General features: G+C 40.2%; 1 long non-coding RNA gene and 3 gene segments (V, D, J or C); 1 reads left to right on the top strand and 3 right to left on the bottom strand.

The window, feature by feature from the left end:
- The window catches only part of LOC125169095 (uncharacterized), a 121817-nt gene extending 115965 nt beyond the window's left edge, over window positions 1-5852 (top strand). Inside the window, exon 3 of the long non-coding RNA XR_007153438.1 lies at window positions 5425-5852. This is a non-coding gene — a long non-coding RNA (uncharacterized LOC125169095). The remainder of the gene's footprint in view (window positions 1-5424) is intronic.
- LOC125169083 (T-cell receptor alpha chain C region-like) overlaps window positions 1-26198 on the bottom strand; it is a 780232-nt gene that overhangs the window by 705473 nt on the left and 48561 nt on the right.
- On the bottom strand, window positions 13046-14639 carry LOC125169091 (T cell receptor alpha variable 13-1-like). The segment is given in 2 exon segments: window positions 13046-14126; window positions 14289-14639. Coding segments are annotated over 2 exon segments (387 nt in total).
- On the bottom strand, window positions 19629-20446 carry LOC125169087 (T cell receptor alpha variable 22-like). The segment is given in 2 exon segments: window positions 19629-20068; window positions 20256-20446. Coding segments are annotated over 2 exon segments (489 nt in total).

Raw genomic sequence — 26198 nt, 5'->3', positions numbered from 1 at the left:
TCTGATATGTCGTTTGCAAATATCTTCTCCCATTCTGTCGGTTGCTTTTTAGTTTGCTGATCGTTTCCTTCGCTGTTCAGAAGCTTCTTATTTTGATGAGGTCCCAGTAATTCATTTTTGCTTTTGTTTCCCTTGCCTCCGGAGACATGTTGAGTAAGAAGTTGCTGCAGGCAAGATCAAAGAGGTTTTTGCCTGCTTTCTCCTTGAAGATTTTGATGGCTTCCTGTCTTACATTGAGGTCTTTCATCTACTTTGAGTTTATTTTTGTGTCTGGTGTAAGAAAGTGGTCCAGGTTCATTCTTCTGCATGTCGCTGTCCTGTTTTCCCAGGACCATTTGCTGAAGAGACTGTATTTATTCCATTGGATATCCTTTCCTGCTTTGTCAAAGATTAGTTGCCCATACGTTTGTGGGTCCATTTCTGGGTTCTCTATTCTATTCCATTGACCTAAGTGTCTGTTTTTCTGCCAGTACCTTACTGTCTTGATGATTACAACTTTGTAGCATAGCTTGAAGTCTGGGATTGTGATGCCTCCTGCTTTCGTTTTCTTTTTCAAGATTGCTTTAGCTATTCTGAGTCTTTTCTGGTTTCATACAAATTTTAGGATTATTTGTTCTAGCTCTGTGAAGAATGCTGGTGTTATTTTGATAGGGATTGCACTGAATATGAAGATTGCTTTGGGTAGTATTGACATTTTAACAATATTTGTTCTTCCTATCCAGGAGCATGGAATCTTTTTCCTTTTTTGGTGTCTTCTTCAATTTCTTTCATCAGCTTCCTATAGTTTTCAGTGTATAGATATTTCACCTCTTTGGTTAGATTTATTCCTAGCTATTTTATGGTTTTTTGTGCAACTGTAAATGGGATCGATTCCTTGATTTCTCTTTCTGTTGCTTGTTGGTGGATAGAAAAGCAACCAATTTCTTTGCGTTGCTTTTATACCCTGCAACTTTGCTGAATTCATGCATCAGTTCTAGCAGTTTTCTGCTGGAAACTTTAGGGTTTTCCATGTAGCATGTCATGTCATCTGCAAAGAGTGACAGTTTGACCTCCTTCTGGCCGATTTGGATGCCTTTTATTTCTTTGTGTTGTCTGATTGCAGAGGCTAAGACTTCCAATACTATGTTGAATAACAGTGGCAAGAGTGGACATCCCTGTCTTGTTCCTGACCTTGGGGGGAGAGCTCTCAGTTTTTCCCCATTGAGGATGATATTAGCATTGGGTCGTTCATATATGGCTTTTATGATCTCGAGGTATGATCCTTCTATCCTTACTGTCTTGAGGGTTTTTAACAAGAAAGGATGCTATATTTTGTCAAATGCTTTCTCTGCATCTATTGAGAGGATCATATGGTTCCTGTCCTTTCTTTTATTGATGTGATGAATCACGTTAATTATTTTCTGGATATTGAACCACCCATGCCTGCATTCCAAGTATAAATCCTGCTTGGTCGTGGTGAATAATTTTTTTAATGTATTGTTGGATCCGGTTGGCTAATATCTTGTTGAGGATTTTTGCATCCATGTTCATCAGGGAAATTGGTCTATAGTTCTCCTTTTTAGTGGGGTCTCTGTCTGCTTTGGGAATCAGGGTAACGCTGGCTTCATAGAAAGAGTTTGGAAGTTTTCCTTCCATTTCTATTTTTTGGAACAGTTTCAAGAGAATAGGTGTTAACTCCTCCTTAAATGTTTGGTAGAATTCCCCTGGAAAGCCATCTGGCCCTGGACTCTTGTTTTTTGGCAGACTTTTGATGACTAATTTGATTTCCTTACCGGTTATGGGTCTGTTCAAATTTTCTATTTCTTCCTGTTTCAGTTTTGGTAGTGTATATGTTTCTAGGATTTGTCCATTTCTTCCAGAATTGCCCATTTTATTGGCATATAATTGCTCATAATATTCTCTTATTATTGTTTTTATTTCTGTTGTGTTGGTTGTGATCTCTCCTCTTTCATTCTTGATTTTGTTTTTTTGGGTCCTTTCCTTTTTCTTCTTGACCAAACTGTCTAGTGGTTTATCAATTTTGTTAATTCTTTCCAAGAAGCAGCTTCTGGTTTCATTGATCTGTTCTACTGGGGTTTTTTTGTTTTGTTTTGTTTTGTTTTTTTTGGTTTCAATAGCATTAATTTCTGCTCTAATCTTTATTATTTCCTGTCTTCTGCTGGTTTTGAGTTTTACTTGCTGTTCTTTTTTCCAGCTCCTTAAGGTGTAAGGCTAGGTTGTATATCTGAAATCTTTCTTCCTTCTTTAGGAAGGCCTGGATTGCTGTGTACTTTCCTCTTATGACTGCCTTTGCTCCATCCCAGAGGTTTTGAGTTGTGGTGTTATCATTTTCATTGACTTCCATATGCTTTTTGATTTCTTCTTTAACTGCTTGTTTAGCCCATTCATTCTTTAGTAGGATGTTCTTTAGTCTCCAAATATTTGTTTCCTTTCCAAATTTTTTCTTGTGGTTGATTTTGAGTTTCATAGCATTGTGGTCTGAAAATATGTACGTATGATCTTGATCTCTTTGTACTTACTTAGGGCTGATTTGTGTCCCAGTATATGGTCTATTCTGGAGAACACTCCATGTGCACTGGAAAAGAATGTATATTCTGCTGCTTCAGGATGAAATGTTCTGAATATATCTGTTAAGTCCATCTGGTCCCATGTGTCATTCAAAGCCATTGTTTCCTTGTTGATTTTTTTTTTAATTTTTTTTTCAACGTTTATTTTTTTGGGGGACAGAGAGAGACAGAGCATGAACGGGGGAGGGGCAGAGAGAGAGGGAGACACAGAATCGGAAACAGGCTCCAGGCTCTGAGCCATCAGCCCAGAGCCTGACGCGGGGCTCGAACTCACGGACCGCGATTTTGTGACCTGGCTGAAGTCGGACGCTTAACCGACTGCGCCACCCAGGCGCCCCTCCTTGTTGATTTTTTGATTAGAGATCTGTCCATTGCTGTGAGTGGGGTGTTGAAGTCTCCTACTATTATGGTACTACTATCGATGAGTTTCTTGCGTTTGTGATTAATCGATTTATATATTTGGGTGCTTTTACATTTGGTGCATAAATGTTTACAATCATTAGGTCTTCTTGGTGAATAGACCCCTTGATCATGATATAATGCCCTTCTGCATCTCTTGATACAGTCTTTATTTTAAAGTCTAGATTGTCTGATATAAGTGTGGCTACTCCAGCTTTCTTTTGTTGACCATTAGTATGATAGATGGTTCTCCATCCCCTTATTTTCAATCTGTAGGTGTCTTTAGGTCTCAAGTGGGTCTCTTGTAAACAGCATATCGATGGGTCTTGTTTTCTTATCCATTCTGTTACCCTAGGTCTTTTGATTGGAGCATTGAGTTCATTGACGTTTAGAGTGAGTACTGAAAGATATGAATTTATTGCCATTATGATGCTTGTAGAGTTGGAGTTTCTGGTGGTATTCTCTGGTCCTTTCTAATCTTTTGTTGCTTTTGATATATATATATATATATTTTTTTTTTCTTTTCATCTTTTGTCCCCTCAGAGAGTCCCCCTCAAATTTCTTGCAGGGCTGGTTTAGGGGTCACAAACTCCTTTAATTTTTGTGTGTCAGGGAAACTTTTTATCTCTCCTTCTATTTTGATTGACAGCCTTGCTGGATAAAGAATTTTTGGCTGCATATTTTTTTGATTCAGCACACTGAATATATCCTGCCACTCCTTTCTGGCCTGCCAGGTTTCTGTGGATAGGTCTGCTGCAAACATGATCTGTCTTCCCTTGTAGGTTAGGGACTTCTTTTCCCTTTCTGCTTTCATGATTCTCTCCTTGCCTGAGTATTTTGTGAATTTGACTATGATATGCCTTGTTGGTGGTCGTTTTTTGTTGAATCTAATGGCAGTCCTCTGTGCTTCCTGGATTTTGATGTCTGTGTCTTTTCCCAGGTTAGGAAAGTTTTCTGCTCTAATTTGCTCACATAACCCTTCTACCCCTATTTCTCTCTCTTCCTCCTCTGGGGACCCTATGATTGTGATGTTGTTCCTTTTTAATGAGTCCCTGATTTCTCTAATTGTTAAATCGTGCTCTTTTGCCTTCATCTCCCTCTTTTTTTCTGCTTTGTTATTCTCTATAAGTTTGTCCTCTATATCACTGATTTTCTGTTCTTCCTCGTCCATCCTTGCCACTGCTGCATCCATCCATGATTGCAGTTCAGTTATAGCATTTTTAATTTCATTCTGGCTATTTTTTACTTCTTTTATCTCTGCAGAAAGGGATTATAATCTATTTTCAACTCCAGCTAGTATTCTTATTATCGTGATTCTAAATTCTCGTTCAGACATCTTATTGTATCTGTGTTGGTTAAATCCCTGGTTGTCGTTTCTTTGTGCTCTTTCTTTTGGGGTGAATTCCTTCATTTCATCATTTTGAAGGGAGAAAAGGAATTAATGAGGTAGAAAAATTGAAATTAAAAAGAAAATTAAACTTAAAAAAATATTAAAATTAAAAATTGAAAACACACCCACACGAAAATTGAATAGATGATGCTAGGTCCTAGGTTTGTTTTGATCTGGGTGTAGAAAGTGGTTTGACAGATTAGAGAAACAAACAAACAAATAATAAAAAAGGGGGGGAGAGAAAAAAAAGAAATCGTTTGAGAATTTGAAAAGAATGAATACACTAAAGTAGACTCAAATACACAAAAGTAGAAAATGTAGTAGAAAAATATAGAAAAATATTTTTAATAAAAATTAAAAAGAAATATGAAATTTTTCTTTTTCTGTATTTAAGAAAAAATAAATGAAAAAGAGAAAAAAGATTAAAAAAGAAAAAAGACAAAAAGAAAGAAATCATTTGAAAATTTGAAAAAGTGAATACACTGTAGTAGACTGAATAAAATGATGGGAGTAAGATAGAATTCGAAAAAATTTACATAAAAGCCAAAAATATAGTAAAAAAAATTAAAAATATTTTTAAAAGAAATCGAAAGTAAAAATGAAGTTTTTCTCTTTCTGCATTCAAAAAAAAGAAAAGAAATGAAAAAGAAAAAGGAAATTGTTTGAAAATTTGAAAAGGTGAGTACACTGAAGTAGACTAAAATTAAATGATGGAAGCAAAGTAGAATTTGAAAAAATTTACACAAAAGTAAAAAATATAGTAATAAAAATTAAAGACACATATTTTAAATAAAAATTGAAAATAAAAATGAGTTTTTTCTCTTTCTGTATTCAAGAAAAAGAAAGGAATTGTAAAAGAGAAAAAGGAGAAAGAGAGAAAAAAAATTTGAATAGATGAACCAGCTAACAGATTGAGGTAGGACTGAAATTGCTTCGTTTTCCCCTAGAGGTCAGTCCATGTAGCTCTTTATAGTCCATAAATTACGCCAGCGGTGAGGTTTGTGTTCTTGAAGAGCGAAGTTGCTCCAGTTGGGCAGGGCTCGATATAACAGCTCCGTTCTCCCCTAGATGGCGCTGCTAGTCTACGTGGGTGGATTGTTGCGGTGCTGTTCAGTGCGCATGTGCATGCGTGGGAGTGGTGAAAATGGTGCCACCCAGCCACCCGGTCTGTTCTCCCGGATCAGCAGTCGCACACCGGTCCTCCGTCTTCAGCTCTCGTCCACTCCCCGCTTTTCCACTCTCCGTGACCAGGCCCCAGGCAGTACCTCTCTCCCAAATTTGTCTCAGATGCGGCTGTTTTCCCTGGCCCCTTACTTCTGAAGGACTGTGGCTTTGACCCGCTCCACCCCTCTGCAAGAGGGTCTCACCGAGAGATGGCCAAATGAGTGATGGCCAAATGTCAGCTGTACCCAGGAACGCCCACTGGACCCTGCTGTTGCCGGTGCCCCAAGACTGCGGCCAGGTGCCAGCCCGCCACCCCCAAAACTCGCGAGACAGTGTAGCCTCAGCGTTTCAGGGACCATGGAAAATCGCAACACACATCTGGCACCAGGCTTCACCTTAACGACCTTGTTCCAGCACCAGCGAATGTGGCTGTTTTATGGGGTCTGCTGGGACCAGGTGGCTTCAACCGTCTCTACCAAACGTCCTTCCAGCAGTGGAACCGCTTTTCCCGGTGTGGCCCGCGAGAACCTCCCGGACCCCACTCTGTTCCTGAGGATTCGCCCTTCCCACCAGAGCATCACCAGGTAGGGAGCTGCGGAGTTGCAGCCTTTGAGCTCCCTTTGTTTACAGTCTTAATGGCATTTAAACCTTCTCCTTTCTCCTTTCTCCCTTTTTAGTTTAGTCCCTGTGGCCGTTTCCAATTGTCCACTTTCTCTCCACCTGCTTTTGGGGAGGGGTGCTTTTCCCATATTCTCCCCCCCTCCCCAGTCTCTGTCTTCTCTCCATCTGCAAAAGTGATTCCCTACCTTTTGGGGCTTCTTGCTCCCCAAGTTCAGCTCTTTGTGTCACGTACCTGCTGAATTCTGTGGTTCAGGTTGTGCAGATTGTTGTGTTAATCTTCTAATCGGTTTTCTAGGTGTGTAGGATGGTTTAGTGTTGGTCTGGCTGTATTTCACAGACACGAGACATACAAAAAGCTTCCATGCTCTTCCGCCATCTTGGCTCCTCCCTCCAGGACATGACTTCTTAAATGTTTCTTTGAAGAATTTGTGGTACAAGGAACAAAAGTATTCACTTTGGTCTGGGGTGCTGGGAGGGACCCAAGAGGGCCCTGGGAACCCACGCCTTATGTGCTCCCAGAGAGACAATGTATACCTAGGAACTAATGAACCATTCTGTACCTTAACCCACCAGGTCCAATCATCATCTGGAATGCCTCCTGGGGGGCCAAGTGGGCCTAGGGGTTGGAGTAACTTGTATCCATGGATACATTCCTTTGTTGCTGGAGTGAGGATTTTGAACGCATTTATCCCCTCCTTGGCTGGGAAATATATGGGGCTATCTTTCCGTTAGATAGAGGAGTCTTTGTAGGGGGTGGCGGCTAGATGTAGGGCCTTATAATTTCTCTGCAGAATCTTATTTCTTTCCTCGATGGTTCTTTACCCAGGGGGCCTATCATGGGCAATTCCCCAACCGACAAATCCCCAGGTACTTTCACTGGTAGGGGGGCTGCCCTGACCAATGCTAAGGCCAAATTACATAAAAGCAGGAGTACAAGAAGCTTCACTTTCAGTGGGCAGCCATGCAGTCCTGATCCGTCCACTGCCCTGGCCCTCCCATCAGGCTAGTTGGATAGCTTGGCTTCCGGCAAAAAAAAAAAAAAAAAAAAAAAAAAAAGGAAGGGTGTGCCCTAGGGATATTCCTCAACATCATGGCAAACTGCAAAGATCTATTGCCTATCATTGTCTGTCTCCTGAAAGAGTAGCCAAGGCTTAACATCCTCATCTCAAAATCATTGTTGCCTCAGCTAAGTTGGTTGAAGCATCTTCAGAGTTTGTACTACAGTCTCCATGAAATATGATGGAACCACATACAGTACAACTGTCCTGCTAAGAGATAGACTATAACTCTCTGAAAACACCTAACATTTTTCTACCAGCTGGCCGAGTAAATGTGAAATATTGTTAATTTCTCCTCCTATTATTCAACTCTAACACATTTCCCAATGAAGGGAGTCTCATGATTGTGCTTCTGTCACCCAAGAAGTGTCCATGTCCAGGTTTAATCTTTTGCAGACTCTTAGACCAGATTCTGAGTCAATAGATTTTTAATCATATTATCTTTTTTTTTTTTTTTAATTTTTTTTTTTAACGTTTATTTATTTTTGGGACAGAGAGAGACAGAGCATGAATGGGGGAAGGGCAGAGAGAGAGGGAGACACAGAATCGGAAACAGGCTCCAGGCTCTGAGCCATCAGCCCAGAGCCTGACGCGGGGCTCGAACTCACGGACCGCAAGATCGTGACCTGGCTGAAGTCGGACGCTTAACCGACTGCGCCACCCAGGCGCCCCTTTAATCATATTATCTTAAACATTGAAAGAGACAATACCACACTTGTCATGCAATGACCACTCCAGACTCCTTTATAAAATCCCATCATTTAGCAGAAGCGATATTAATTCTAGTGGCTGAACTAGTAGATATTTCTAGGGCATGTCAATTTACAAAAACTTATGTAGTCAGTGTCAGTGAATATGCTTTTAATGTCCTTCACAGCTTCCAAATACTATGAAGACAATGAGGTTTCTTAACTTTTTAACATTTCTTAACCCTCTCATGCAACCTTCAGAAAGGGACAGCAAATACATGAAGTATTGGATGTCTTCATGCTATTCAAAAACTGTCATAGTGGCACCTGGGTGGCTTGGTCGGTTGAGCGTTGAACTTTGGCACAGGTCATTATCTCACGGTCTCTCTCTCCTCTCAAAAATAAATAAACATTAAAATAATTTTGTCATAAAGACCAAGTCTTTAATCAAAACACACTGTAGGAGCTAGGAAAAGTGAGGCAGTCATTGTACTGAACACACTTTTCTAACCAAGGTTCTTATGCAAGCACCTCTTACAACACAAAAAGACAAATCCATGGAAAAGTTCAACAATTCCATCTTAGATGTAGAAAACTTGGCACCAATTTTGTAAAGAATCTAAAAATGTTTGACTTGCTGGATCCATGAGAACAAGATATAGCAAAGCCAGGACAGCTGCGTGGTGGAGCCAAATGATCTCCACCGAACACTTGTAAAACTCTGCAGAGACCACGCATCACAGAAGGGACAATTGGTTGCAACATGAAACAAACACTGCTACGGAAACTCTCTAGGACGATCAACATGGGACTGTTCATGCCTGTCTTGGAACCAGAAAAATCCCATAAAATCTGGAAAGCTGGAATATGGTCTGGAATTCTGTCCCAAGGAAGCATTTGAGTATCTCCATAAGGAACTTACACAATTGCATTTCCTCCAGGAGCCATGAGTGTGTACTAGTTACAGCATTTCATTTATGACATGGATTGAGCACTCTCCTATCAGAAAATCACAGCAATCACACACAAAAAAAGAGTTAAATATCAAGTGGACTTTGTGTTTACTACCTGTGCCATTTCTGTTAATTTCTCTATAGCAGAGCAAGTTTCTCTGGGACAATTAGGTAAGGTTTGCCCTCACACAGAAAATTCACCTCTACTATCATCCCCACCTCCAATCTTCTCTTATAGTGGAACAACAAATGGAATGTTAAAAGTGAAATGGGGGGTGGGGAGTGCCTGGGTGGTTCAGTCAGTTAAGCATCTAACTCTTGATCTCCGCTCAGGTCATGATCTCACAGTCTGTGAGTTTGAGCCCCTTCCACCGCCCCCCCACCTTGGGCTCTGTGTGACAGCTCTGAGCCTGCTTGCGATTCTGTCTCTCCCTCTCTCTGCCGGCTTGCTTACCCTCTATCTCTCTGTCTCAAAATAAATACATAAACTTAAAAAAAAAACTGAGATGGGTTACTATAGCAGACACCCTGGAACTAGTGTGGCCTGGTACATGTTAGCCTTAGCCCTCAGGCCCTGCATCCTTCCCTCACGAAGTCCTGTGCTGTCTTTACATAAACTGCTCACTGCAGCCCATGTAGCTCAGATGTCCCAACCCACACATAGTCCAACCTTCACAAACAGAACTCGATCTATAAACCCTTCACACTCTTCCTTTCATCCCAGGCAGATGCTCTCTGGACTTTAATTTAATCAGTTCTGAACAAAAATCTCAGGAAAGACTCCCAATGAAATATATAAAATGACCTTATTAGGCACTTTTTATTACCAGTTCAGCAGATAAATTACTAAAAACGGATCCTTGGTTACATATTTACCAACTCTTATGACCTCATGGATCCTTCAGAGACGAAATGGAAAATGTTGCTCATATTAGGAATCTTAAACTGAGGTTCTTGAGAGAATCAGCAGAAGCAGACCATTCACAGAACTGAGTGCCGACCCAAGAAACTTCAAACAAACTTTATCGCACAAAGAAGACAACACCAGCCAAGGCCATTTAGAAGAGAATTCTCTTTGATGTTTGACATCACTGATTCTCATGCTCTTCTTTCCATTCTTTTGTCTCTGTCCTTTTAGAAATATATTCCCACTTTAATGATAAACTTTATATTTCAGAATTGCCTGACTTTGTTCTCTTACTAATAAAGTAACTTGAATATGGCCTTTATTCGAGACAATACCCATCCTAATGCTAAAGTTCAGCTCTGCAAAGCCATAATCAGTGCAACAAAGGTAAATAAATTTGTTGGATATGTTACTTCACGTCAACTCCTGGAAAAGTCAAAAAAAAAAAAAAACATGCCCAAAATAGTATGACTAAAATGATTTTTAATCAATAAAATTTGTCTTAAAATGTCAGAAAATTCTAGAATAGAGTTCATATAACTAGACTTCTATAAAGAACAATGTATTAACCTGAATACATGAGTTGGTCCAACACTCCATTGAACTTCTCTATTATTAATGGCTATACTGTTTCCTTTCTGGAACTAGAAATTTAATTTCTAAAAGAGTCCAAACACTTGAAATGATGAATTATTTCTTACAATAACTTACAAGTTCAAAAAATCAGGGATAGGAAACAGAGGGGCTTCAGAGGCAGAGATCATACAGGTGCCTGTGGCAGGAACTTCCTCCCATTAAGACGCAGAATTATCAAAAGACTATGTAGTGCCTGGTTCCATTCATATGACACTCTCACAAGATAAAAATATGAAAGAACAAACTAGGTGTGCAAAAAGTTATGGATGGGAGAGAGTGTGATTAGAAAGTTACAGAACAAGGGATTTGGCTGGAGCAATGAAGTCATTCTGTATCATGATTGTATGATGCTTAGATGAATCTAAAGTATGCTTTAAAATTAGGAGGCACCTGGGTGGCACAGTCGGTTACATGTCTGACTCTTGATCTCGGCTCAGGTCATGATCTCACACGGTGTGAGTCTGAGCCCTGCATTGGGCTGAGCACTGATGGTGCAGAGCCTGCTTGGGATTCTGTCTCTCCTTCTCACTGCTCTTCCCCTACTTGTACTCACTATCTCTCAAAGTCAGTAAACAAACTTTAAAAAACATTTAATTCAATATTCACAGATATAACTGTACCCCACAGAGTAAGTTTTTTATATAATTTCTATAATAAAATTTTTAAATACTAAAAAAATAAAATAACTGCAGTGGTTTCTATTTTCATGATTGGAGTCTGCCTAACTTGTGAATTATTTTCTCAGTTGGCAAAGAAAGCACTAGCTTTGCCAACTGTGATAGGCAAAATAAGGAACAATAAATTTAACAATGTCAGGTGAAAAAGGAGGGGACAAAAACAAAAAATATATCAAAACCTTGAAGATATGATTAAGAGTCCACAGATGAAGAGATAATCCTGGTTTATATGGCTTAAATGTAGTCACACGTGTACTTTTAAGAGGAAGCAGAGGGACGCTTGACGACAGGAAAAAGAGAAATCAACAAAACCATGGAAGCAGAGGTTAGAGTGAAGTGGTCACAGGCCAAAAATGCAGGCAGCAACCAAAGCTGTAAGAGGCAAGGAAAAATGTCTCCCCTAGAGCGTCTGGAGAGGGTACAGCTTATTGGCATCATGATATCATCCTGCAGAAACTAATTCAACTTCTGGTCTTCAGAACAATGGCAGAAAGAATTTCTGTTGTTTTAGGCCACTGAGCCTGTGATAATTGTCCAGAAGCAGTACGAAACAAATCCGCCAACCACGATGAAGGTTTAAAGCCTGCATATGTTTGAATCTAAGTTATGAACTGACTCTGCACTCTGACTAGCTTTTTCTTTTCTTCTGTTGAATACATTCTCGCCTAAGTATGAGAAAGCAGTTGAGCTAAGAATAACTGCACCCTTTCTCTCTTCTAACTCAGTTTAAGAAGAAAGAAAACAGTAAAATATAAACTGCCCTTCCCTCTGACTCCTTATCAGGCTTGGAGGAAATGGACCAATCGAGAGTCGCCTTCCTTCTACTGCACAGGAGCTGGTGTATAACCATATAATCAAATAATCCAAGCTGACTGAGATGTTGGGCTACAATACTGACCTTTCTTATTCAGATATTTTAAACCTAATTTAACCTAATGACTTTCCCTACAACAACAAACCAGTTAGCTTATAACGGACCACCATAACTCAGCCAAGAGGGATCATTCTCACCATACCAAATCACCAATTATATCCATCTTTAGGAAGAATATGAGATATCTTGAAAATACCCTGCCCTTGAGCAGGGTTGGGAGAATTAGGGAATTAACTATTTATGCAAATTCTTTCCTTACATTGATTCTATCCTCAACACTAAAAGAATTACCTTAAAAACACCTGCACAAATAATGTTTAATTCCATCAAAACATGAAGCAAGTTATCTACACAATAAATGTTAATCTAAATGCCTTCTGCAATCCACTAGTAAGACTTAAGTAAGGTGCATGATGAATGTATATGACAAAAATTCCCACATATCTCACAAAGATTTCAGTCATGAGGAACAATAAAAATTAAGTGTCTAGGAATAAGTTTCTTTTCCTTAAAACAATGGAGCTTTATTGAAAAACACATAGATAAACAGGTAAATACTATATTCTTCAATAACCAAAGACTTTTAGGAGTTATAAATTTAATGTAATCACAAAGCTTAAATAAAAATTCTAAATAAATAGCAGAATTCACCTTTTCCTTCTTTCATTAATAAACATCTACTGATGATCAACTATGTAAAACAGTTTGTGCTATATAAAAATGATTAAAGGATACAACTTTCCCTTCTAAATTATTTGAGTATAGATATAAACACATACTAACAAAATTTTGAAGAGTCTAATTCTCCACTCAAATTCTTTTTTTTTTTTTTTTTTTTTTTTTTTAAAAGTTAAGGGAAAATCTTCCCCAACTTTTTTTTTTTTTTATTGTTTATTTTTGAGAGAGAGACAGAGAGCAAGCAAGGGAGGCAGAGAGAGAGAGAGAGAAAGAGCGAAAGGGAGACACAGAATCTGAAGCAGGCTCCAGGCTCTGAGCTGTCAGCACAGAGCCCGACACGGGGCTTGAACTCACAAGCCGTGAGATCATGACCTGAGTCGAAGTTGGTCGCTTAACCAACTGAGCCACCCAGGCGCCCCTCCACTCAAATTCTTGACTAAAACACTTCTGCTTTTAATTTCCCTCAAACACACATAAAATACATACCATCACTGGGCTTTCAAGAAAATCCCAAGACACATTATCTCAACAAGAAAATAATCAGAACACACAGAAAGGACTGTCAAATATGCCAGAAAGAGAGAAGAGTAAGGAAGTTAAAATTATAACTGTGACCCTTGAAAATCTCTCATGGAGCTATTAAAACTCAGGTGTTAGAGGAGAATGCTCAATTCAGGATATAACATTGAGTGGAAAAAATCAGAATCCAAATTACATTAGGATTTAAGAAGAGAGTAAATGAAACATTGATAATAAATTAGCTGGGTACACAATTATCAATTTCACACTTTGCTTTTTACATATTTTCTATATTTAGCACACAATGTTTTATAACAGAACAAAAGCAACATCTGCAGTACTGGAAAGATAAGAGTTGAAAGCTAATGCATGACAGGAATGTGACAATTTACCAAGAAGTTGTTTGTATGACAGGAGTCTGAACAGCAAATGTAAATCAGCTTTAAACCTGAATTGCAAAGTAAAACCTTACTAACTCCCTTCAAAAATCCAATAAGCAGCAATGATTCAACAAAATGTTCTAACCCTGTCTGGGTCATCTCGATCCCAGTTGTCTTCAGTTATGCTTTAATGTCTAACACATTAGCTTCCGCCTGCAGACAAACAATAGCACAAACGATCTACTTGAAGTTCTGTGTCAAAGGACAGGGGTTGCTCAGTCACAGGTTTGGGTGCAGGCAGCAGGTGTCTGGGACGCAATGTGCACTTGCTGCACAGAAGTAGACAGCTGAGTCTGCAGGCTGGGCGGCTGCGATGTGCAGGGACAGATGCTTGGCCGTCTTATTCAGTAAAACAGTGAGTCTTTGGTCTTCTTTTTTGGCCACACTTGAACGAATGTCTATAATGAGCTGGGGACCTTTTCCAAGTTCTTGCTTATACCAAGGGAAGTAGACTGAGGCACTGTCTGAGTAACTACAGGTGATAACACAGCTGTTTCCCTCCTGGACACTCAGGGTGGAAGGACTCTGCTCCACATTCTCTCCTCTGCTGAGCCCTGTGCAGAAAGAAAAGGTCAGAGAAAGGAGAGCAGTTCCCAGGTTATTATGCTTCAGAATTCCCCTTTTCTCCACTACCTGGAGGAAACCTGAGTAAAGCCAGTCTTGACTTCTCAAGACTATCCACTAATTACTCTGTTTCTCATAAACACTCAACTCACAGTGCAGCGGCAGCCACAAGAGCGTGATGAAAGCCCCCTCGGATGTCCTCATGGTTCCTCCCAATTACAATTACCATCACTTTCAGAATTGCCACCTCCAGCCAGCACAGCTACTTCTAGCACCGGCCCGCCCTTCTTTCCTGCATCAGTCAGAGTGGTTTCCCACGTGTCCACCAGCCAATAAGGAGACGACTGTGCTTCTGCCAGACCTACTCATGCAGATGCTCTACCATGGACCCTCCGCCTGGTCTGCGGCAGCTCAGGCGCACCCTCCTGTGGTCACGTCTGTACTGAACTCACTGGGGAAAACCTTCTTCCCCTACCCCGTGCCTCTGAGGGACTCAGACGCATAATGGCAGCAATACGTCAAACAAATTACATCCTAGACCAGAGACTAGATGCACAGGAAGAATGTAAACATTAAGATTTATACCTCTGCACACTACTGAGTCACTGTTAAGTTCAAAAGAGTAGATCCTGTTGCTGTTTATTCAATGATGGGCCTCGTGTACATGTTTGAAACGAGGAAGGAATCATGATTCACTGTCTTAAACAAAGAACATAGAAAACCTTCCCTTTCTGCCAAATCTACCAGCCTCATTTGTCTGTCATGGAGAAAAACTTTCCTAAAAGGAACATGTAAGCCAAAGAATAAATATTTCAAATTCTCTTATCTCAGACTCTGCTCCTCTGAGCTGGTCTTGCTTGTGACCTGACAATCTCCAGAGAAGTGACATTACCAGCAGTCAAAATGCGGAATCTTCATCAGTTAATATGACTGTCACAAAAATGTCAATGATAAAAGAGCAGGGGAACAAGTCCATGAGTTAGGAATGAATTTGACCCATAGACTTGGTTGATTTGTCATGGGAAATCTGACATGCCATAAGAAATCTACTCCTATTGCTACGTGGATTATATACTGCAAAGTATTGGGGGAAAGAATAGAAATTCTCACAATACATGGGGCTTCAGTTTCAAAACATGTAGCTACATGTAAATTTATTCTACAGATGTTTTTATTTTCTGATATCAAAAGGGTTTCCAGGTCCTAAATGCAGTAAGTGACTCAAATCCTTAGTGGAGGTTCCTCTAAAGTGTGAGCCAACTCTGCTGGCATAGATTTCTGCTGCCTTGGCCAAGCTGAACCACTGCTGGTTCAGATTCCATACTCTGTCATTTTTCTCTCAAACTCCACTGCCATGGAGAATTTCCCCCAAGATATTGGTAAAGTTTTTAGTCCTGTAGATTTTCTGTAAGAAAGACAATCTACAGAAGCCTAAATATTGCCATGGCTGCCCAGAGGCAGAGTACAATTAGCCTACTGATCCTGAGAACTGATCCCTGAGAAATCAAGACTGCCTCACCTACATTAAGTGGAAGCCCTTTTCCTGAAATTGTACTCACTAGTCCTCTGGAGTTTTTCAGGATAAGTATAATCCTCATCCACATTTGACACCCTTAAAACTTTAGGGAAAACTCCCATGAAGAATCAAAATCAACATGTTAGTTTCTTTGTAAATATATTTGTGTGTTTTCATATGTAAATTTTCTCTATTTTAAGAATCCTCCTCTATTTACTCATCCATCCTCCATAGAAAGAATTCCCAAATCCTTCTTTGGGTGAATTTCTCTCTTCTTGGAGACACATAGTTTAAGTCAATATTTTCCCTTTTGAGTTATGTTGTCCAGAACTGAACGTTATAGTATGAGTATGCTCTATTTAGCACAATGTCCTATATACGAGCTGTAGCACAAGTATAATCATCCCCTGGGCAAAATTCATAGCCCCATGATTATTTCATTGAATACTGCCTGACTCATCATCAAAAAGTGTTGACCTGGAAAGGCTTTTTCTAATACCTTCATGGATGGCCAGCTGCATGAGGACAATGTTCCCCCGTAGTCTCCCAATGCTGTGATTACATTTCATAACAATGTATTAATAATGCTTTATATTCACATTTTGCCTTCAAGAGATGTCCACCTGGGATATACATATATCTGCCATTTTTAGGAAAGTCCTTAGAATTACATGTAGGTGTTAGCATGACACCAACACCTTTGGCTTCCTCTTCCGGAAACCAGTGAGTGGGAGATGAGTTTGCTGGTAGAATAACAGTGGTTCAGCCTGAGTCCTCTTTCCTGCCCAAGGTGTCAGACATTTATACAAATTGCAACGCTCCATTCAGGCGATTAAACTGATTGGACCACGGCTCTCCCAGACCCAAACTGCAGAGATCTAAGTGGCTGGGCTTGCATTAGACACAATCTCTTTACCCAGCAGGATGGCCCTGCAGCAAGGAGGCAGGGGCGAGAATGCCAAAGAGGAAGTGAGGAAACCCAGTTTCTTTCCCAGCTCATTGACCACCTAATTGTTCCATAGTGTCATCTTGGATACAGCCTCTGTTTTGTAAAATGAAGTGGACTAAAGTCTTTCTAAGGACTCTGCCAGCTCCAAATTTCTTTTATACTATGTAACAAAGCAAATATTTTGAGGACTGGCTGTGAGCCATGTGGACTGGTGTGAGAATGGGGAGAAATGGCCTACGTTGTGGAACCCCAAGCCCATTTCCACAACCACATGTGATCTTGTGGGTCTGAGGTTGCTCCTAACCAATCCTAGGGCCTCATCGGAAACAGAGACAGAGTCTTCAGGATAAGATCCTCTCTGGGTTTTCTTTTCTTCTGGGAGACCAAAGACAGTTCAGGGAGGATCTCAATCTGTAGGAAAAAATGGAATAAAATGGAACTTTACTCACTCTGTATAAAATTTACCACAGGCAGGGGCGCCTGGGTGGATCAGTCGGTTGGGCGGCCGACTACAGCTCAGGTCATGATCTTGCAGTCTGTGAGTTTGAGCCCCACATCAGGCTCTGTGCTGACAGCTCAGAGCTTGGAGCCTGCTTCCGATTCTGTGTCTTCCTCTCTCTCTGCCCCTTCCCTGCTTGCTCTCTGCCTCTCTCTCTCTCTCTAAAAAATAATAAACATTAAAAATATATATTTTTTTAATTTACCACCGGCAGTGAGATGGGGTTGGCTCCATAGTGGATGAGCTTACTCACATGTATGTAAAGCAACAAATACTTTCTCATACAGCCTGATTGCTTTCTGGCTTCTAGTTCCCTTATTCCAGTTTAACTTGGGTGTTCAAACTTCCCAGGCAGAGCTGGCTATGTAATTGGTGGCACACAATGAAACAGAAAATTTGTGGCCCTATGTTTCAAAAACAGGAAAAAGTATTACATTATGTAATAAAATATAAAGAAAGCTCTCTTTAAAAAAATCTTCTTACTTATCAGGGTGCCTTGGTGGTTCATGGGTGCCTGGGTAGCTGAGTCAGTTAAGCATCTTGATTTGGGCTCAGGTCATGACCTCACGGTTGAAGGATGCAGCCCCAAATTGCACCCTGATTGGGCTCCGTGCTGGTCATGGAGACTGTTTGGGATTCTCTCCCTCCCTCTCTCTCTCTCTCTCTCCCTCTGCTCCTCCCCCCACTTATGTTCTCTCTTTCACTCTCTTCCAAAATAAGTAAATATTTTTAAAAATCTTTCTACTTATAAAACACAATAGAACTTATAATGATACATAAGCAAAAACATAAATTTACAATATGCAAAAACATTGTTAGAAAATTTGCTAAATAAAAAAAGTTTCCAGGGGCGCCTGGGTGGCTCAGTGGGTTAAGCGTCTGACTTCAGCTCAGGTCACGATCTCGCGGTCCATGAGTTCGAGCCCTGCGTCGGGCTCTGGGCTGATGGCTCAGAGCCTGGAGCCTGTTTCGGATTCTGTGTCTCCCTCTCTCTCTACCCCTCCCCTGTTCATGCTCTGTCTCTCTCTGTCTCAAAAATAAATAAACATTCAAAAAAAAATTAAAAAAAAAAAAAGAAAAAAAAAGTTTCCATAATACAAATACAATATACAATAATATTGTGGTAGTATATTTTTTTAATTTAAATAATATCAATCACATTTGTCACAAGATTAATATTTTCAGTTATATAAAGTAAATTGCAGCATTATCTTCACATCTTGGAAGTGGATCTGTGTAGTGGGATGGTATCCCAATACTTTTTCTTCCCCAATGAAACTACTCGTAATTGATATTTAAAAACACAGTAAATGGTAGCTACGTATTGCTATAAAGTTATTTTGTCTTTTATAATATAAAATGTATGAAAGTGTATTGTAAGATACCCAAAAAAACAAAAATATTTCTATTTCTTAAGACTCAAATGCATGGGAAGCCTGGGTGCCTCAGGTGGTTAAGCCTCTGTCTCTTGATTTTGGCTCAAGTCATGATCTCACAGTGGTGAGATTGAGCCCCAAGTTAGGCTCAAAATTGAGCGTGGAGCCTGCCTGGGATTCTCTCTCATTCTTTCTCTCTCTCTCTATCCTTTTATCCATCTCCCATTCACTCTCTCTCTCTCAATATAAACATTAAAAAAAGAATCCAATGTATATTAATCTATTAAAATAGGTTAATATAATAAATATATCAAAACTATTAAATATATCAAACACTAAAAATAGAATAATACTTTGGTAGTGTAATATCTTGACAATAATAATATTTTTCTGCCTTGCTTTACTCCAAATTAATTTATTAGGTTCTCAAAATTTATACTCTTAGTAACTTCACTTTAATCAATATAATTGAAAGCAGTATCATTGTTGGTAACTATAATGCTACAGACAGAATTTCTGATAATTTTTAATTTTGAGAAAAATATTTCTGTCATTGCAACTGATATTACAGACCTTAAAAAGTATTTTACATGCTATGACAAAAAAGCATAGATATATGATAAATTAGTTGAAATATAAATAACGTAAATCTAGAGCTGATGCTTCTAGGGAAAAAATTTCTCTATATATTATTTAACTCTGAATACCATTCAGTTTCATGTAAATCTGAATTTAATTTTAAATGTAAATTTACACAGCAGCATTTTATTGTTTTCCCTAACGTTTTCTGTAACTTTTGAAAGGTATGTATGAAACTAAAAAGTGACTTCATGATTTGTATATAATTCAGAATGCTGGTCTATGCATCTTACTACATCTTAAGTTACAAGAAAATTAATTTCAAATTATCTTCTGTGTTAATAATGGGTTCATTGGATAAGTTCAAACTTCATATGAAAATGTTATTCTTCTCCATTGAAGCTCTTACCTTTATCTTAAATTTCTATTTCAAAGCCTATGGATCTTTGCTTTCCCATGTGGCAGCAAGTTCCAAAACCAGAGATTCTAAACATTTTAAGAACTAACAACCCTCCGATATGCTTTATGCAATGTGCACATACACACTTTCATTTTGAAACAATTTATTGTCAAGGTTTACCGCCACCAGCTTTGAGCCTGCAAAGCCCCAGATGGTCCCAAGCACGCTGTGCAAATGCAGCTGAACAAGGAAGGCTTCCTGGTGGAGGAGGCTGGGCTGGGAGCCCAGCTGCAGTTTGGGGACAGGCTGCAGAGCAGCAGGGAGCACTGTGCCTCCACAGCACACAGATAGGTGGCTGAGTCTTCCTGCTGGGAGGCCCTGATGTGCAGGCTGCTGTGCCGGTCCTTAGTGTTCACCGTGCAGTTCAACCTCCCATCCTGCTTCATCCCTGAAACTATGTAAAACAGTCGGGTGAGGCTGCCGCCCCCGGGGTTCTGTCGGAACCACTGCACGTTGTTCACCGAGCTGGAAAAATTGCACCTCAGGGTAGAGCTGGCTCCTTCCCGGAGGCTCAGGGCTGCAGGTGTCTGCTCCACGTCCATCCCTCTCACCCCTGCTTGGAAAGACAAAACCAAACACAAAAGAAGCCACTGCAGAGCCACTGAGGCAGTTTTCAAACCCATAGAGTATTCCCGGGAACACCTGCTGAGGGTGTAGACCCTGCAGGAGTTCTGTGCCAGCTCCCCCTCCACTGCGGGCTGTGAACCTCCCCAGCCCCCGTCTGGGACGCCCCCACTCACAGCAAACCTGCACCCACAGAAGCCCCAGCAGGGCTCCCCGCTGTCTCTTCATGATTCCTTGTTTGGTCGCTGACGTGCCTTCACCCCTACTCTGAAGAGTGTAGTAGAGTCTTGGGTCCAGAGAAGTTGTGTTGTCAACAGTCACCACGTCCCTCCAGAATCACTGAGCACCAATCACACCTGAACCCTGTCAGTCCCGGGACTGAGACTCCACCCACAGCGGCCCAGGGAGACTGCAGAGTAATCTGTCCAAAACTGTGCTTGTCAACGTTGCAGGGAGGTAAGGACGGTATTTCCAATATATGCACTCATAAGGGCTTTTTTTTTCTTAAAACATGTTATGTGAGAAATTTGTAGGTTAGTGACTGAGGAAAGGTGAATATTTCTAGAAGAGTCAGTGTCTCAGTGAGTTACACAGAACCTTGGAAATCATAGAGAAGAGTGACCCCATTTCCCAAATTGCATCGTTGGACAATGTGAGAATTCAGTTATAAGAAAATTCTGACAAAGGAAAACTAGCTGATAGCACGCATTTTGTATTGCAGAAGCAAATACAATTTCTTAAAATCAGAGAGATCTAGAATCCAAGACATATAGTCACCACCTCCACGGAAAATGATTCCAAGGGGCACTGAGTGGCTCAGTCGGTTAAGCATCTGACTCTTGATTTTGAGTCAGGTCATGATCTCATGATTTGTGAGTTCAAGACCAGTGTGGGGCTTCTCACTGAGCATGGAGCCTGCTTGGTTGGGATTCTTTCTCTCCCTCTTCCTCTGCCCCTGTCCTGTTTCCTCTCCCTCTCTCTCTCTCTCTCAAAATAAATAAATAACCTTTTTTTTAAAAAGACAATGATTCCAACCAGAATTTGGTTGGTAAAAAATAGGATGTCTGCATAATGTCTACCCTGATTTAATTTCCACCTCTCTACCTCTCCTGTGCAACTCATGGGCACCTTGCTCACCCACAAAGCTGATTCTTGGCAGGCCAAACAGTACTGGTCAGAGTAAATTCTGTCATCTCCCCTTCCTTTTATTTTTCTCCTTATTTTTATTCTGTTTTCTTCTCTCCATTCTTCTTCCTTCCATTCCCAGCCAAGATATATGAAAAGGTATAATACTGAAATAACTTCTAAGTCAGTGGTTTGGGAGGATTTTACTCAAAACAATTTGAAAATTGTAAACACATCATGGGACATTTTCTGTTAAGCTACCTCATGCGTGCCCAGAAATATTATTTCCATACTGTGCTCAGAGAATCACCCCCACAGTGGTGTATAGAGATATAGCCTACAACCTCTTGAAGTTTATATGGAATAGCAGAACTGAACACCTGAGGTCAACTTTACACAAGCACGTTTGCGCCTTCCCCCTCCCCACCTTTGCTATCTATAATTTGATTGACTTACATGTTTTCTGTTCTTGTCTCTTCTACCATCAGAAAAAAAAAAAAAAAATCTTGTGTTTTTTTTTTTGTAAAGCCTAGAGTGCCCCCTAGTGGCCCAACACAGTCCACAAAGACCACTTCAGACCACGCAATTCAGCAGGCACCCACCTCCAGCACCATTCATTCTATGCTTCCTGATGAAACAGATGATCAGAAAACAAAGTAACTGCTTAGACTGAGTGGCTATTAAAAGTGAACCAAATCCTACTTTTAAAATGGAATTTAATGGAGGTCAATGTCATAAAATAATTTGGCAATTCTCATCTTCTGTTATTTGATTTGTTTTACATGGCTCAAAAGACTTGCATAAACATTTGCTGAAGTTTTACCATAAATGAGGGAATTCACCAGGTGTTAGGAATATGTAAAAGGGATGAGACAGTAGATTCCAATCTACTGGGGAAGACAAAATACACATAACTAGAGTAGAGTCAAAGAATAGGACCCTAAGAGGAGTATGAACTAAAAAGAAATACTTAGGTGTGGGGTGGTTGGACAAAGTTTATGAAGAAGGCGATTATTCTCTATTTTCCTCCTTTTTGATGAGAGGAACGGAGGAAAATATAAACCTTTAGAGGTTATTAGTTGTTACCTTATTGTTATTAATATTAAGAACAAGAATTCATGGGCACCTGGGTGGCTTAGTCATTAAGCCTCTGACTCTGGCTCAGGTCATGATCTCACAGTTTCTGAGTTCCAGCCCCGCATCAGGTAGCATTTGCCCCACTTTGGGCAGGCTCTGCTTCTCTCTCCCTCTCTGTCTCCCTCCTCTCTCTCTCCCTCTGTCTGTCTGTCTGTCTCTCTCTCTCTCTCTCTCTCTCTCTTTCTGCCCCAGCTCACTTGCACCCTCTCCCTCTCTCAAAAAAGAGATTTCATGAATATGTGAATTACTACAGGAATGAAACATTACATAAGGACTAAAATCCCCTTTGACTACGACTCTCAATTCTTACCTTTTTATTATTCACCAATTTGACTTGATGCTTCCAGGTGTTTTACTGTAGATTTACACACATGTACCAATACATGAATCCACAGAAACTATAAGTGTAGTTTTATTTACAGGCTTTTAATACAAAATTACATATATTGTGCATATCTTTCTGTAACTTTATAACCTCAATAATAGGGGTGTCTGGATGGCTTAGTCGATTGAGCGTCCAACTCTTTATTTCAGCTCAGGTCATGATCTTAGGACCCATCCCCATTTCAGGCTCCATGCTGAGCATGGAGTCTGCCTAAGACTTTCTCTCTCACACACACACTCTGCCCTTCTCCCCCACTTTCTTGCTCTCTCTTAAAAACAGAAAGAACTGGGGCGCCTGGGTGGCTCAGTCAGTTAAGCATCCAACTTCGGCTCAGGTCAGAATCTCGCAGTCTGTGAGTTCGAGTCCCGCGTCAGGCTCTGTGCTGACAGCTTGGAGCCTGGAGCCTGCTTCGGATTCTGTGTCTCCCTCTCTCTCTGCCCCTCCCCTGTTCATGCTCTGTCTCTCTCTGTCTCAAAAATAAATAAAACATTTTAAAAAATTTTTTTAAATAAAAAATAAATAAAAAATAAACAGAAAGAACCTTGGGTACCTGGGTGTCTCAGTTGGTAGAGCATCCAGCTTCGGCTCAAGTCATGATCTTCAATTCATGAGTTCAAGCCCCACCTTGGGCTCACTGCTATCAGTGCAGAGCCCACTTCAGATCCTCTGCCCCTCTCCCACTTGCACTCTCTCAAAAATAAATAAACATTTTTTCAAAAAGAAAGAAGGAAACTAAACTCAATAATAAATCTTGGATGTCTTATTATGTTAACACACATACGTCCTTCTGTCGCGTTGTTTTCCATGTTATGAATATACCACCATTTATACATCCCTTCTTCTATTGATGAAGTGTTAAGATGTTGACTTTTTTATTATGAAATATAATACAACAATAAGCCCTTCTGAGCATTCTTCTTTATTCACATGTTTCTCAAGGTGCTGAAACTAGGAAAAGTGAAGGAATAAGCCGTGAGGCTAGTAAATGAAAATGACTCCAGGCAGAGGGAAGGGCAGGGATGCTGTGCACGGGGACGGCGGCCACACACTCCCTTCTTCCCCACGTTGCTTAAGGGTCAAATGTATATCAAAGTGTTAGGATGTACCATTTACCTTAAAACTTCTTCAACACAGACAATAAGATATCATATATGGGTGCCACTTAAATTAAGCTTCAACTCTACAGAGAGGCAATGGCCCTCATCAAGAAAACAATTTGCAGAGGGGGTATCAGCTTGCATTGTGATGGAAAGCCATGGCACAGGAAACTACGATTCAGCTATCCACGTCTTGAGCAATACCTGAAACATTGCTAAATAACAGAGCATGATGGATATTAGGTTTTTATTGGCAAAAGTAGTGGCATATTAAATACCAAAATGAATGTTAGACATGGGTCTTTTTTTTTTTAAGTAATCTGTACACCTAACACAGGCCTTGAACTTACAGCCCCACGATCAAGAGTTGCATACTCCACCAACTGAACCTGCCAGGTGCCCAGACATGGGTCTTTAAATAAAGGTATGTAAGATATATGTTTTGGCTAGAATTTTATTTTTAATTTTTTAACATTTATTTATTTTTGAGAGACAGAGTGAGTCAGAGCACGAATGGGGGCTGGCAGAGAGGGGGACAGGGACACAGAATCCAAAGCAGGCTCCAGGCTCTGAGCTGTCAGCACAGAGCCTGACCCGAACCCACAGACCACAAGATCATGACCTGAGCCAAAGCTGATGCTTAACCGACTGAGCCACCCAGGTGCTCCATTGGCTAAAATATTTTAGAGTCACATCCTACTCTTTCACCAACAGAATATAAAATGTGAGGGTAGTTTGTTCCTTGAAACTTTATGAATGGAATTAAAGATTTCACCCTTAATAGATCTTGTGTCCAGCCAGTGGTGGATACAGTTGAATAGATAAACAAATTGTGATATATTCATATAATAGGATACTCAGAGTAGAAAGTATAGAATGACTATGACTGATACACACAAGAACATGGGTGAGTCATATTTAATGAAAGAAACCAAGTATAAAAGAGTCCCTACCATATGATTTCCCTGATTTAAAGTTCTAAACAGGTAAATTAATCTATGGTGATACCAATAGTAATCATTGTCTTCAGGAGGGGGGGTGACTGGAAAGGGACACATGAAATCCTGCTCAGGTAAATGGAGTATTCTGTCTTCAGACTGTTTTAAAACTATCTTTGCCTTCCCATCCTATTTTAAAGACAGAAAAAAATCAGAAATAAGGATGTAATAAGGAAATTACACAGAAGAAGGTGATTTGGAATTACAATCTGCAGACACATTCTCATTAGTGAATGAATACCCATTTGTGTTTTAAGCTAAAGTAAAACGTTGTCAAAAGTTGATTAGAATTCACTTCTGTGGTATAATGAAATTTTGTGTCAAATATGGACAAAATGTGAAAAACTGAAATTATGTTCACTGATAACTCACATAACTCATATGGTATTTCCAAACTCCTCTTTATATAATCCTTTATCATAGAAAGTTTCTCATATTTACATAATAATCATATAAAACAATAAAGAAGTTGAATCTGCTTTGACGCCTCAGGCAGAGTTGGGGAAGAGAAAATGGGGTATGCTCTCCAGCTGCTTGAGTGTCCTGGTGAATGAACAAAAGTGGTCCATTCAGGAGAGAGAAACTGCACAATAAATTGACTAGGGGAAACTTAAAAGAATTATTAACTACAACGGAATATTGGAGTAAAAAGGGAATGGCTAGTAGGAAGGAAAGAGGAATCCTACAGGAATAGGGGATGTAAAGTGTAGCCACTGCTCCCACGACTGGGATACAATATGCAGAAAGAGGTTCCCATCCACTCCAGGGCTGAGACTCAAACTTTGGAGAAGACACACTTGTGGCTCACTGGATGGCAGAGAAGTCACTATGGTGCGGTAACAGTGGAACTTGCTGGATATCTACCCTTTAGGACATCCCAGAAAACCATCCTTTGGAATGCTGGGAAAAGATGTTCACAAGAACATGTCTGATGGGAGGCCCTCTTCTACAAACCCACCTAAAAATGGGGGTGCTAAGGGAAGCTGCTATCCCCTGGGTGCTGATGAACACTGACTTCCCTGCAGGAAGCTGGTGCGAGTGCTGGCATGGGCTGGTCCCTGGAGACACCCCCATGCTGCAGGAGCTTGCCAGAGGGAACACAGACCAGGAGGCAAATCTCTCTCCCTGCACTCTCTACTGAAAAAATCTAACATTGTGCCAACTGGCAAAGAAAATATTTGAAGGGCCCAAATCTCTTTTTAAGAGCAAGCAAAAGATGAATTGAAGCTGAGAGTCAATAAATCCATCTCACCCCTTTGACTACTCAGCTTCTATATGTAACCTTCTACACATATTTGAAACACATATAACAAGAAAACAACTCAATATTTTTACCTCCTTCAAGATACTGCTATCCTTCTTAGCAAGTGATAAATT

The sequence above is a fragment of the Prionailurus viverrinus genome, chromosome B3 (assembly GCF_022837055.1).
Source record: "Prionailurus viverrinus isolate Anna chromosome B3, UM_Priviv_1.0, whole genome shotgun sequence".
NCBI classification, from domain to species: domain Eukaryota; kingdom Metazoa; phylum Chordata; class Mammalia; order Carnivora; family Felidae; genus Prionailurus; species Prionailurus viverrinus.
This window is presented reverse-complemented; position numbering and strand designations above follow the sequence as displayed.